Source organism: Neofelis nebulosa, chromosome 6 (genome assembly GCF_028018385.1).
Source record: "Neofelis nebulosa isolate mNeoNeb1 chromosome 6, mNeoNeb1.pri, whole genome shotgun sequence".
Lineage (NCBI taxonomy): Eukaryota > Metazoa > Chordata > Mammalia > Carnivora > Felidae > Neofelis > Neofelis nebulosa.
Window position 1 is genome coordinate 109,045,662 of NC_080787.1, and position 13,998 is coordinate 109,059,659.

Consider the following 13,998-nt stretch of genomic DNA (forward strand, 5'->3'; position numbering starts at 1 on the left):
AAATGAATAAACTCACGGTACACAAAATTTTTGGATTGATCTCACAACATAATGTTGAATATCAGGATCCACCTTCACAAGTGCATATTGTGTAATTCTACTTATATAAAGTTCAAAACCAAGCAAAACTAATCTATGGTGATAAAACTCACAACAATGGTTACCTTGGGAGGGTAATGACTGACAGGGGGGCAGAAAGGAGGTTTCTGGGGTACTACTTGTGTTCTGCATCCTGACCTGGGCAGTGATTATGCAGGTGTGTCCATTATGTAAATATATATCAGACTGTATACACTTTTGTGCACTTTTCTGAATATAGTTATACTTCAATACAAATTTTCCTAAAGAGTAAAAATAAAAAAGACTTTGTGCTTCTTTGCACCAAATAAAACCATGGCAATTATCTTCTTAAATATTCTGTTTTATCTATCTTTTATTGTTTTTGATAATAGCAATGATATTCTGATTAACACTTTGTTACTTCGAGTTTCATTTAGCCTTAGCCTGTTCAGCCAATGCAGCTTCTTTACGCCACTTAGCTTTCTTTGCCAAATTCCAACTTGTTAAGGACTCGTGTCGTTCTGCAGCCTAAAAAATACACAACAACAAGAAAAATTAAATAAATAAGTAAATAAATAACAAAGCAATGTGACTCTCTGGAAAAATTTGTGTTTTAGATAGACATACACAGGAGATACTACTCTGTGAAAAGGAGAAGAGTGACTTAAAACGTCTGTCACAAATAGTATCCAAGAAAAATGATCCTCTGGTATAGAAAAAAAAATTATTTAAGTTGCTGGACTTCTACTCAACAGGAAAGCTGATGTCAGAAATCTGCCCTGACCCTCTCTTGGCACACAAAGACATATTTTGGGGCAAAAAATAACAAAAATACTTTCAAATGCTTACACTCAAAAATCAATAAAGGTAAATCCTCAGGTACCAGGAATGGAAAAAACTAAAAAGGCATGAACTGGTGGGAAATAATGAAGGATTGAAGCCAGGATGGGAAGGAATGGTTTCAGGAAGGGGACATTAGGGAAAAATAATGGTTTTAACAACTGTGAGCTGGAAGTTTAATCTCTACACCAACAGGTGAGTCTAGAGTTTGGATCTGGAGTTGGAAGTATCAGGTACACCAATGAAGTGACTAAAATTCCTCTCACTACCCCAAGGAACTAGCAAGGAAACTAAGCATTTATCTGGGGCAGCGGCAGAGGTGGGGGGGGGGCGGGGATCACCTGTGAAAAGAAAAGCTGATCAGCATCATAATTAGGAGGCAAGAACTCTAGCTAGAAAATGGATCTGAGAAAATAATCTAAGTGCAGTACAGAGACACAGATAACAAAAAAGTAAAAAAGACGGTTAAGAGACTTGGAAAATAGAATTAGAAGTTCCAACACACATTCATGATAGGTAGAGAGAATAGACAGAATGGGTGAGGGGTCTGTATTTGAAGTCATAACAGCTTAGACTTTTTCAGAATTGAGGCCAGCTATAGGTCCTCAGCCTGAAGAGCACACGAAGTCCTTAGCAGAATAATAAAAAAAAAATAATAGATATTGATGAATGCCTAATTTGCACCTTACATTTAATATACCCAAAGTACAGGACTTAGTGTATTTTGCCTCTTGTGCCTACCAGTTCTTTCCCCAGCCATCACCCATCTCCAGCGGCACCATCCACCTAGTTGCTTAAGTCAAAAACCCAGGCTTTCTGACTTCTTTCTTCCCTTTCTTGTCTTTTCCCATATCAAATTTACCACAAAGTTCTATCCTTCCTATTCCCACAAATATTATTTCAAATTGCTAACCTTTTCTTCACCTCCAACTATCACAATCTCATTTAAGATATATGCATTAGTTATTTAATCACATCAGGGTGATATCAGGATAGATGGTGAGGAGTGGTCCAATGGCAGGTATATTTTATTTTTAATTTTTTTAATGTTTATTTTTGAGAGAGAAAGAGACAGGGCATGAGCTGAAGAGGGGCAGAGAGAGAGGGAGACACAGACTCCAAAGCAGGCTCCAGTCTCTGAGCTATCAGCACAGAGCCCGATGCAGAGCTGGAACTCATGAACCATGAGATCATGACCTGAGCTGAAGTTGGACGCTTAACCAACTGAGCGCCCCCGGTAGCTATATTTTAAAGTGGAGTCAACAAGATTGCTGATGTATAATGGCTTATTCATGAACAGCTAGAAAGATGACAAAATAGTGAGCACCTGGGCAAGGCCATTTTGGAGGGGGTGGTCACAGAAGGTCTCTGATGAGAATGAGAATAAGCTAGCTATGGCAAGGCCAGGGGAAGGAAGGAAAGCCTAGTGAAGAGAAAGGGCTTGGTATATTAAAAAAATAGAAACGAACTACTGTAGATGGGGCATAACAAAGAGAAGACGTTATGAAACAAGGAGGGTCCAGACAGTATCAGCCTCCAGTCTGTCATTAAGGAGCTAGAGAATCATCAACTTGGTGGACAGTCATTTTATCTACAGTAGGTTATAAAGAAGAGATGACCAAATTTCTTCATTTCCGTGTTTAAATACTTAAGAAATATTTAAGAAATTTGCCATTTGATGAGAATAATTTCAAAGCACAAGTTCTCTGCCAAGCTAATAGAAATGAAAGGATATGTATATAACATCAGTAAGCTAACAGTCTTCAGGCCCTATGTGAATTACTGGGCTCACATACTCTCAAAAACCTGAAAAGTAATGATAGGCAGAATCACAGGAATAGGCACAATGGTAATTGGCTACACACTCCCAGAGAGTGAAGAAGTATAGATCCAAGCAAACTCTTCCGTGTGACGAAGTTGTCAAAATCTAGTTCCAACTCTGGCGGCACTATTAGAACATGGTTCATGATCAAAGAAGTTGCAGTCATGCTCTAGTGCGTTCAGTTGCAAATGCCCAGTGAAGAGCGACTCTGATAAACTGGAGTGTGTTTAGAGAGCTCAAAATAGAGAAATTAAGACTGGAGAAGAGAAGACTCATGGGGATGTGTTAGTTGTCTCCCAGTATTGGGGGGCTGCTCTTCATGGTAAAAAGTGCTCAGCAGATGGATTTGGGGAAGCAAGAAACAAAATTAGAGAGCAGTCAGCTCTTAATTTCTCTCTAGAAACCACATACTGAAGACGGCAAAGAGAGGGCTCACATACAGGATACCGACAAGCCGGCCTTGAACACTTCCAACGTTTGCATTTCCATTTCAAGATTTTATGCGATAACTATGATTGAGTTCATGACTTAAGGAATGATCTAGTCTGGATAACTTTCATGCAGCAAACTTCTTGTGCAGATTTTAACCAGGCTATTAACTGTCTTGTTTTTGTTTTTATCTTTTAATTGGAAACGAGCTTTTGTTCCTCCTACCCATGTATTTTGCATTTGTGGACTCAAAAAATTTGTTTCCTGTAGAATAGATATATATGGGCAGCTCAAGGTGTCTAAGATGCAATCGTGCTTACATTAAAAGCACAGCAATAATCCCCAAACTGAGAACAAAGCTCATAATATTGCTTAAAATTCACTAGTCCAGCTTAATTTTAATTTTTTTTTTTTAACATTTATTTTGAGACAGAGAGAGACAGAGCATGAACAGGGGAGGGTCAGAGAGAGGGAGACACAGAATCTGAAACAGGCTCCAGGCTCTGAGCTGTCAGCACAGAGCCCGACACGGGGCTTGAACTCATGGACCTCGAGATCATGATCTGAGCTGAAGTCGGCCGCTTAACCGACTGAGCCACCCAGGAGCCCCCCAGCTTTATTTTAAAGAGATACTCACCCTTTTGGCTGATGCTATCACTGCAAAACAGGCGATAATTGTGAGTCCAATCATTATGTAACAAGCTTTCACCCGAGCTTTGTTTCTTGCAGCATCTATCATTTCTGGCCTAAACCAAGATGTGCATTCTGTTAATCATATTGAAATAATATTATTTTCTGACTGACATGATAGACGATCATTTGTTATGTAAATGTTCCAAAGATGTCTCTGAATGCAAACTGCAGATGTGGAAGACATCCAAATGCTAGCCCATTATGTTACCAATTTCAAATTAACAGGTATATTTCCATCTTAATTAATGTTAGTCACCATGAAACCACAGTGTAGTATATTTAGTTTCTTTTCTTTTATAATGTTTTTTTAACGTTTATTTTTATTTATTTGGAGGGAAAGATAGAGAGTGAGCAGGGAAGGGCAGAGAGAGAGAGGGAGACAGAATCCCAAGTAGGCTCCACACTGTCAGTGCAGAGCCCGATGTAGGGCTCTAACCCATGAACCATGAGATCATGACCTGAGCCAAAATCAAGAGTCAGATGCTGAACTGACTGATCCACCCACTCTCCCCAATGTATTTAGTTTCTAATTGCTCAAAATATAACTACTAGAGATTATGGCCTGACTTCCTTTTTTTTTTTTTCCCACAGATCAGGGTAAAGTAAGAATTTAACCTTATACATGTCTCGAATGACTTGTGTTCATTCGGCCCCTCTGTTATTAAGCGGGCTTCACTTTTAATTTTAAACAGGTGTTTTTTAAAACTCATTTTCATCATTTTGCTTCCTCTCTAGCCTCCAGATCTCATCCTGCCCCCTCCCATCCTATCCTGATTAAAGAAACTATTACACATTTTGTGAAGATGATTATTAAAGGAAAGGTGTTTCCTTCGTGGCTTTTGCATGAAGTTTTCAAAAGAAGTGATCAAAATTACAAAGATTTGTTGAAGAAAAGGATAAACCATCTTCTTTTTCCTATTATTATTCTGAAATTTTAAATACTTACTTGAATATTAGGTCGTCTTATTAATAAAGTTATAGGCAAGTTGTTTAAGATTTTAGCAGTGCTATTTAACAAAGCAGTGTTATGAAAGTAATCATGCCTGTGGGCTTTTTATACTGAAATAAACTTTAACAATTTGGAATAATATGAAGTGGAAGTTTACAGATATACATAATTAAAGCATAATTCTTGAGAATGTGTTCAGCAGTATTCTTTATTATCTAATGTCAAGTTTAAATAGAATGTAGTTGCACTGAAAACAAAATTTAGAAAGACAGGTCGCAATTTCGCTTACAAATGAAAAAAATTTTTTAACTTTTCTACCATTTTAAAGAGCACAGAAAACCAATATCTAACTCTTTTCCTTAGATTTTCGACAGATTAATGTACGTTTTAAGATGCTAGTTGTAAACAGGTGAACATATGAAAACATTATTAGATTATATTTGTTGCTGACTTTTGTTCCAGATGGAACCTAAAAGATATGATCTTTTTTACCCATCCATCTGGCTTTGATCTGCTATACCAAATTAGTTTAGCTCTGAAAAAAGAAGAAAAACACAGTTATTAAATATCATTAGGGTATGGTATGACGATTATAGTTCACTAATTAATTATATGCCCATTAAGAGCATGCACAGTGAAAGCTGTTTACATTGTAAGTCTAACAGTTTAGGAGGCACAGCCCTCCTAAAACAGCAGTGCCTTGAAATATATATATATATATATATATATATATATATATATATATATATATAAAACAGCAAAATGAAAAATATTCAAGTATTTTCATGTTTCTGACCCAAAACTACAATTCCTTTCTTAGGCATCTTATTCAAAGTTAAATTCTCCTGTTTATAACAAGTATTTTGACTATGATCCTGGGGCAATTAAATTATTTCTGTAAAATGGGTCTCTTCACACGTAGAGCTATATTAATGCAATACTGGGTCTACTGTGTTTTGACAAGTATTAGTTTACACTACTGCAAGTTCTTTACATTTTTTTTTCTTTTTTTAGTTACCAGTTTATTTGTTTCTATTTACTACTGAAGTATTGATTGCTCTGTTGTAGCACTAAAACCCAAAATTCCAAAAAATCAAGCATGGTGTTTTAGCTTCTCTGAGGATAATTTCGGCTTTGGGCTAAGTCTGTAGTTTGGAGTCTATAGATTTCAAGGAAAACAATATTTTTTTATAATATTAAGAAATGTGTCTGTGGTTGAATAAATGCTAAATACAGTTTTCAGATTCTGCATTATTTTCAAATTCCATGTCTATTCCTCATAGAATAATTTGATCCAAGAAAGGGACAAAAATGTTTGAGAATTCATTACTGACTGAACACTTCGCATCACATGTTTTTTTTTCCCATTTATTTGAGATGCTTTTGATAACTAGTAAATAAAAAGTAATAAAAGTGTAGACAAGTACAGCTGAAACTTACGTAACATGTGTTAACTATACTTCAATTAACAAAATGTAAATTTAAATTTAAAAAAGTGTAGTCGATATGAGCAGAACAAGATATAGGCCCAGTTTCCATTTTCCATTCTAATAGTCATTGCTTACATTATATAAACATAATATACAGGGCATCTGAAATCCTTATTTGATATTACAGTTTTAGTCTCCCCATTAAAAAAAAAAAAGATCAGCTTAAAAGGTAATATATTGATTTTATCCTTCCTTCCTCCCCTTTTTTATCCACTCCCTTGTGAAAACCCTGGAAAGTAACTTGGGCTTGCATGCACTGAAACTGTAGAAAGACAGTTTTTACAGGTTAACTTTACCCTTGGGGTGAAACTGTCTGCTTGAGTTTTATCATTTAAGCGAACCATTATCTTGGGTTTGGGATGGTGAAGAGGCCAGCGATGCTGGTGTCCCAGAGTCCTAGCCCGAGTAAACCCGGCGCTCAGTGGGCTGCAGAGCCCCGTATAGCAGGTGTCTCCCGCCCCAAGATAGGAGGTCCTATAGATGGGGCTTCCTCCCAGAGACTCTCCAGTCCTCCCGGGAGCCATGATCCTTCCTTGGGTGGAGCAGGGATCTGCTCCGCCGGCAGAATTTCTCTCCCTCTATGGGGACCCCTCAGGAACCCGGGGACGCACTGGCGGACCATGTCTTCCGTGTGGCCTAAGTGCTTTGCTGCCTTGCGACTAGGAGCTCGCTGGAAGCGGGTATCTGGGCGACGCTGCGAGTGCCCACTGAACTTCTGGGTTTTCACTCAACTTCAGCAATCTCCCTGTAAGCTTATGTGCCCACTGTCCAGTCAAGGAACTTGACATTTAACCTCACTACGGGGAGGCTGGGGAGGCACATTCCTTAAGGGGGTAGATGTTGTGGACCACCGCGGCCTCCTCCGCACCCAGGAGAGCCCAGGTCCAGAGGTGGATGGACCCCGCACCCCTTACAGGCGCAAGACACCAGGCGGCGCGGCACAGGCCACACTTACGGGATCCGAGGCGGGATGTCCTCCATCGTTTTGAAACGTCCGGTCCACAGCAGGATTTTCTTGTCGAATTGCGAAGGCTTGTACTCGGCGGGGACCCGGTGCACCTTCCCTGCTGCGAAAGCGACAGGGGTGGACGAAGGGACCGACAGACCGACTGCACAGTGGCTCAGTGCGCACCCACGCCTCCACCTCCCTCCCTCACCCCAGCCCCGGCTCCACGCCGGCCGCTCCGCATCCCCTCCCTCCCAGGTCGTTCCCAGTCAGGACTCTCCCCGGACCTTGGGGCCCAGAGCCGCTGGGGGCACGGCTGCTACAGTAGCGGGGCAGACTCCGAGGCCGCGGAGGCGCGAGGGCCCGCCACGCGGCTTCTCCGTGCGCTCCCGGGGCGCAACGGAAGATGTGCCCCAGGCCGAGGCGCAGGGGGCCCCCGACAGCCGCGAGCATGCTGCGCCCCTTCCCGCGCTCCCAGCCGCCGGCGGAGGACTGCTCAGCTCTCCGGCCCGGCCCGCTCCGCCCCGCGGCGCTCCCAGGGGAGACCCCGGGGCGCAGCTGCAGCCTCTGGCACGCGCACACCCGCTCCCGGTCTCCGCCCCCCGGCCGGCGACCTCGGACTGGGGTGCCACGGCCCTGGGGGGCCGATTCCCTCCCGGGCGGGGCCCCGGGGGAGGCCTGCCTCTGCTGGAAAACTCTCGAAGCAGATTCACCACCTCCTGAGACTGCTGCCTGCAGCTCGTTTTAAAGGCATTTCTTCGTACCGAGTAGAAATGCGTTGCCATCAGGCTTTCACCCTTTGGTTCCACTGGTTGGCGCCAAGAGAATCGATCTAACCCCTCTCCTCCAGGAAGAACCAACAGTCCTTCAAGGGCAGGACACGCCAGATGGTTTCCAAGTAAGTGTGAGGACGTTCAACACACTTCTGAATTCCGTGAAGAGAGATTTTGAAGATGGCTCTTCACCCCACACTCCACTCCCAGACTTTTCCTCTTTTCTACGTGGAACAGCCTCAGTTGCTAGAATTTATTTTTCTCTATCCATTTCTTCCTAAGACCACAGACTCTCCAAATGTTCTTCAAAATGAGCCTTTCTTCTACCCTCTACCATCTTCCCTCTGCAAAAAGGGGGGAGAATCTGCTGTTCTCTGGCATCTGACGGGAAACAGGGACTCAGAAAAAGGGCTTTTAGGAAAGCTGTCTACGCTGAAGGAATTTACTTATTCCGTTTACTCATCTTCCAGGGGCAACAGACCCCAGCCAGGGGAGAGTGATCTTCAGGACCCAGCACCAGGCCCAGCTCACCCTCATCCTGGTTCCACAGACAGACACTTTTAGTTGCATCTCCAGATCTTTCTTTTCTTCCTAACCAGACTGTCAGGCTCTTGCAGACAAGATCTCTGCAACTCCATGTGTCTTTCACTTAACAAACAATGTTTAACAAAAGATTCCTACCTCTGTACAGAAGTATGCATTTAAAGGGGTGGGCTTTGCCTTCATACAAAGGTTGAAACCCCTGCTTTAAGACGAAAGAGTTGCACAATCATGAGCAAATCATTTATGTCATCAGTCTTGGTCTCCTTTGTAAACGAATTCCTACTCCTCAAGTTCATTCATGCAATGACTAAAAAAAAAAACCTACCAAATCCCAGGTACTTCTCAGAGCTGGGGATAGAGCACTGAACAATGTCAAGTGAGGATTAGTAGATAAAGAAACACATAGCAGGGCGGGGGGAAAAAAAGTAAGCAGGGGTGGAGTGGGAGCTATTTGGAATGGGTGGCTAGGGATCATACCCTTCTAATTGTACCTGGCATATAACAACATTTCAAAAGATGTTGTCATTTCTTCCCCATTCACAGCTTTTGTCTCACCAGTCCCACAACACAAGGACATTTTAATTTGTGAAATCTCATGTAGGGAATTGTAGGAGGCTATGATGTTCCAAAAGGTAAGGATTTTATTTTATTCATCACTGTATCCCTAGGATGTAGCTGAAAAATTGACACTTGGTAGATGCTTAATAAATATTTGTTAAATGAATAAATGAATGCAAGTCTTCAATAATAAAATAGACTGGGCTAGTTAAGAAAAGACTAAAGCACTTGAGAATGTGCTACACAATGAACTGAATGAATTCCTGCTTGACAAAGTATGTTGTCATAGATAATATTTGATTGTTTCAGGAATATACTACTTGAAAATTCTCCCATTATTCAAATGTATTATTTTTCCTTTTAAGATTTTATTTTTCTTTGTGTTTCAGAGAAGAAATATCCATAGAGCTAGAGAAAAACATTTCTGGGAAACTCATTAACAGTTCATTGAAGAGTACTAAACTAGCCAAGTAAGTTTATTTCCCTGGAAAGAACCAAATGTCAAGCATATACACATGATTTTCTACGTCAAGCTTCTCTAGAATCGCAGGGTGACAGAGCAAGAGAATAAGAGGTTCTTTCATGAGAAAAGGAACAATTTGCATTCTATTCCCTATTCCTTATGGGATTAAAATATCAGTATTTGGCAGTGGTCATAAAATATAGCTGCATGAGATGTTTTCTTTAGTTCTCGAGTTGGATCAAATTACAAAACAAAAAACAAAAAACAAAAAACAAAACCTCAAATCAACTTCTGGTAGAAGAAAAAGCTAATCATAGCTAATTATATTCTATTCTTTTTTTCTTTTCTCTTCTTTTCTTTTCTTTCTTTTTTTTTCAACCAGGACAGTTTACATTCAACAAATATTTACTGAGTGCCTCCTATGGGCTGGGCACTGTTCTAGGATCTGAGGTGGCAGCAGGTAAGCAAATAATAATCTTTGCCCCTTACAGAATTTACTATTAATCCATGGTGGTTTTGATCTACCCATTCTCTACTATATTATTTTTCAATCTCATGATTCATCTGATTTGTATATACTATTTTTAGTTTTGTTCCTTCAAAACTGGTTAGTTTTTTTATTTAGTACGGTTTTGATTTTTGATTAGTATGGTTTATGTTTCCATTTCTTATGATTAGTTACCTCTTAGGATATACTGTTAAAAGTAGGAATGCATTTTTTTTTTTTTATTCTTTTCTGAGAGAGACAGAGCCTGAGGGAGGGAGGGGCAGAGAGCGAGAAGGAAACAAAGAATCCGAAACACGCTCCAGGCTCCAAGCTGTCAGCACAGAGCCCAATGGGACTCAGACTCACAAACCATGAGATGATGACCTGAGCTGAAGTTGGATGCTTAACCAAGTGAGCCACCCAGGCACCCCAAAGGCATTTTAAATAAAGTTATTATATAGACTAAGTGGCAAGTGTGGGTAATTTTTTTTTTTTTTTTTTTTTTTTTGAGAGAGTGCACGTAAGCAGGGGAGGGAATCAGGGAGAGGGAGAGAGAGAATCTTAAGCAGACTCCATACCCAGCATGGAGCCCAATGCGGGGCTTGATCTAACGACTGACTGTAGGATTATGACTGGAGCTTAAATCAAGAGTTGGACATTTAACCAGCTGAGCCACCCAGGTGTCCCAAGTGTGGGTAAATTTTAAATTATTTAATTATTATTATTTGTTATTAAGGACCGTGTGGTCGCTACGGGGCTAAGGCACGAGATGTCACCATTGCTGCAGAGCTGTTCCTGAGATGCTCCCATTCTGGCTAGGGTGATAGTCCCTCGTCAGTAAATGCCTTGCTCCCAAATGAAGGGTGGGATAGGACCTTAACTAATTTGTTTTCCAATCCCCTACTAATCTTTCTGTAGGGAAAGTTCTAAAGAAACAGTTTACCTGCAGACCCAACTCACGTTAGTGCCCAGTGCTTCAGGCAACCTTATCTAAGTAGGTGGTCCAAGCGAGAGCCCAATGACCCAATAGGTATTAAACATAGGTTTAGTACACAAGCAGAAAGTCAAAATGAGATCTGAAAAACCATTAATGAGATGATCCTACATATGGATCTCCTTGTTGTTCCTTTTAATTCCCTTTTCCATTGCTGGAATTCAGTCTTTCATTCTCTCTCAACCATGCTGTCGGAATGGCCTCCAAAGCATTTTCCCCACCTCTGGTCAGTTCTTTCTGTAATCTTTTCTCTGTCTAGTTTCCAGAGATAATTTTTCAAATCATGGGTGCAATGATGTAAAACTTTCATGGGACCAGTCTCGCCCCTGTTCCCTCTCAGACCCTGCACTCCACATCCCTATCCACAGACTACAAAGAGGACCCTGAAAAAAATCATAACGAGGCAGGGAGGACTCTTTCAAAGTCTCCTGCTTTGATATTCTACATGGTCTGACTTACATTCTCTGTCTTCTCATATCCCTAGACATTTAAAATGTCACTAATCACAGGTCGGTAGGACACATAGAATTATTGTGCTAATACTGATGCACAACAGCTATTGATTAACATTACAGTTTAGTTCTAGCTTGGAGAGCTGGGTCTGCACTGTGTATGTAACCAGTGCTCATCAGGGCGTGGCTGGGTTCTGACTGGTTGAGTCACATGTTGTCCCACTGTCCTAAATATTACTCTGAGAAATACATTCAGAAGAAAGCAGGTTGGATTAACTGCTCCTGCACTGTTCAAAACCTTTTCTGTGTCCAATAATACATACTTTCTATTTGTTCTGGAAATAGCAGATCTGAAATGCATGCATACGTATTAAGTACTGTTTATGCAGACTGCCCCGGAATAGTCATTGAAAGGGCAGGTGCCATGGCCATGTCTCTCACATTCTTTGGCTGAAAGGTTATTTTTGTAGTCTACTTCAATGTCTCTTAAGACTGTTTCGTGTGTCAGAGTGTATGCAGTTGCCTAATCACTTTATGATGGGGGCAGCCTCTGGTCCCCAGTGATCAATTTCAAACTCCAAAATTCCTGGTAACAATCTTGTGTGACGAAGTTAGCATTTTACAATCCCAAGAACTGAATGTGATATACAGTTTTCACACTTTAAGCACAATGATTGTGTGATTCAAATCTGCATGCTTTGGTAGAGTTTTGCGATGACTTACTTGTGCTTTTCCAGCTCCCTGTCCCACACCATCTTTCTCATACACATATAGAAAGAAGTGGTCTTGCAAAATGAATCAGACCCCTTATAAATGTGTACTATAATACCTTTCCTAGATAGTTACAATTAAAGAAGGTTGTTCTTTCATAATGTGAATGATGCTGCCCCCAATTCCCTTAAGATAATTATCTCTTATCCTACATGCATTGTGCAGTTCTTCATCAGCTTCTCTCAGCTGCTTATTTCTCTCTTGACTTATACATTCATGTTATCTTGGAAATTGGGAACTGGCGGGCACCTGGATGGGTTCAGTTGGTTGAGCATCTGACTCTTGATTTTGGCTCAGGTCATAATCCCAGGGTCATGGAATTGAGCCCCAAATTGGGCTCCACACTCAACATGGAACCTATTTAAGATATTCTCTCTCTCTCTCTCTCTTTCTGTCTCCCCCTGCCCCTCTTCCCCACTTGTGTGCTTTCTTTCTGAAAAAATAAATAAATAAATAAATAAATAAATAAATAAATAAAAAGAAATTGGGAACTGGCCTGTTTGAATGTTTTGTCTTTTCAGGGATAAAAAAGTCAACATATCAAAATAATTGTTTTTTCTCTTTCAAACCTTTTTACTTGGGGTACTTATACTGACTTCTGATTTCCAGTGTGAAGTATAATAATATCTAAGCATAGCTAATTAAAAGGGCAGTGACGAACTTCTGTTGTTATTCATACTTTTCATTACACCATTATCTACAAATGGAAACAATTATTATTTATGATCATGATAATGAAGATTCACGACAGAATTTGTTGCAGATGATTAGCGCAAATGATTTAAATTATCAGAGCTCTCTAACAAGAGGTCTGGGTTGGGTTAAAAGACCAAACTCTAGGGAAGGTTTTTATGGTTGAAACTGAATAACTAACAGAATGTTAGAGGTTAAAAACCAGCTATTTTATTTGTTCATTAATTTCTTCATTCTTTCTTTCAACCAGAAAGTATAGATTAAACATCTATTCTCCTGGTTTTGGAATTTTCATTATAACCTCTGCTGCAGTGAGGATTCTTGACGTATCTCCTTGGGGGTGTGTGTGTAATAGTTTGTCTTGGGGTGTTTACCTAGAAGCAAACTTTCTGAATCTAGGAATAGTCTCATTTTGGAAACTAAATGTCTAATTTAGTGTCATGATAAATATTCTGGGCTTTATTTAAAATGAAACTGGCCTCCCTGTCTGAGCTCAGGTCTGTTTCAAGCTGGAAGGCTGCCATGAGGATGGGTGTGTGTGTGTGTGTGTGTGTGTGTGTGTGTGTGAGATCAGCTTCTTATCTATCACCTCTCTGCTTTACGCTTCTCTTCAACCTCTGCTTGGCCCTACCTCTCATCTCCTTTACTAGGTCCCCCAGGGCTCCCTCAGGTCTGGAAAAGAGAAGGGGCAGGAGAAGAGGAGAGGGACAAGAAAGGTCTTACTTGACAGATTTTTGTGTGTGATCTGATGTAGGTGCTCTCAGTCTCTGATGCTGTCAGCAGCTGACTCTTGCTCTTGGTCAGGGTGGTGGCACCTTTTATAGGTTCCTGAGAGATACTGTCCACAACCCTCTGCCATACCAGTGGAGTTTGAGCTTGCTCCTGGTGCACGTACATCTCTTTTCTGCTGCCAGACAAACAGCTTCAGTCACAACCTTCTGCCTTTAAATTTCTTAGTCAAGGGTCAAACTGCAGAGTATGTGTGTCAAGTTCTCCAAGAGGTTCTTCCCAAACTTCTCTCACTTGGTTTGAAGT

The 13,998-nt window shown here is 40.8% G+C and overlaps 1 protein-coding gene across 1 annotated transcript; it reads right to left on the reverse strand.

Moving 5' to 3' along the window:
• Window positions 1-415: 415 nt before the first annotated feature.
• Window positions 416-13,860, reverse strand: FAM162B (family with sequence similarity 162 member B). The gene is made up of 6 exons (XM_058736167.1): window positions 13,687-13,860; window positions 7,517-7,961; window positions 7,239-7,350; window positions 5,286-5,328; window positions 3,789-3,897; window positions 416-588 (listed from the first exon to the last, which is right to left on the reverse strand). Exons 1-6 carry the CDS (start codon window positions 13,858-13,860, stop codon window positions 536-538), a joined length of 936 nt encoding a protein of 311 aa, XP_058592150.1. The 3' UTR covers window positions 416-535.
• Between the last annotated feature and the right edge of the window lie 138 nt (window positions 13,861-13,998).

Excerpts from the sequence above, each read along its gene's own strand:
- FAM162B (XM_058736167.1), bottom strand. The coding sequence starts at position 13,860 with ATGTACGTGCACCAGGAGCAAGCTCAAACTCCACTGGTATGGCAGAGG. Across the intron at positions 5,329-7,238 it reads GACATCCCGCCTCGGATCCC|AGCTAAACTAATTTGGTATA; the intron begins GTAAGTGTGGCC and ends TTCTTTTTTCAG. Across the intron at positions 589-3,788 it reads TGATAGCATCAGCCAAAAGG|GCTGCAGAACGACACGAGTC; the intron begins GTGAGTATCTCT and ends TGTATTTTTTAG.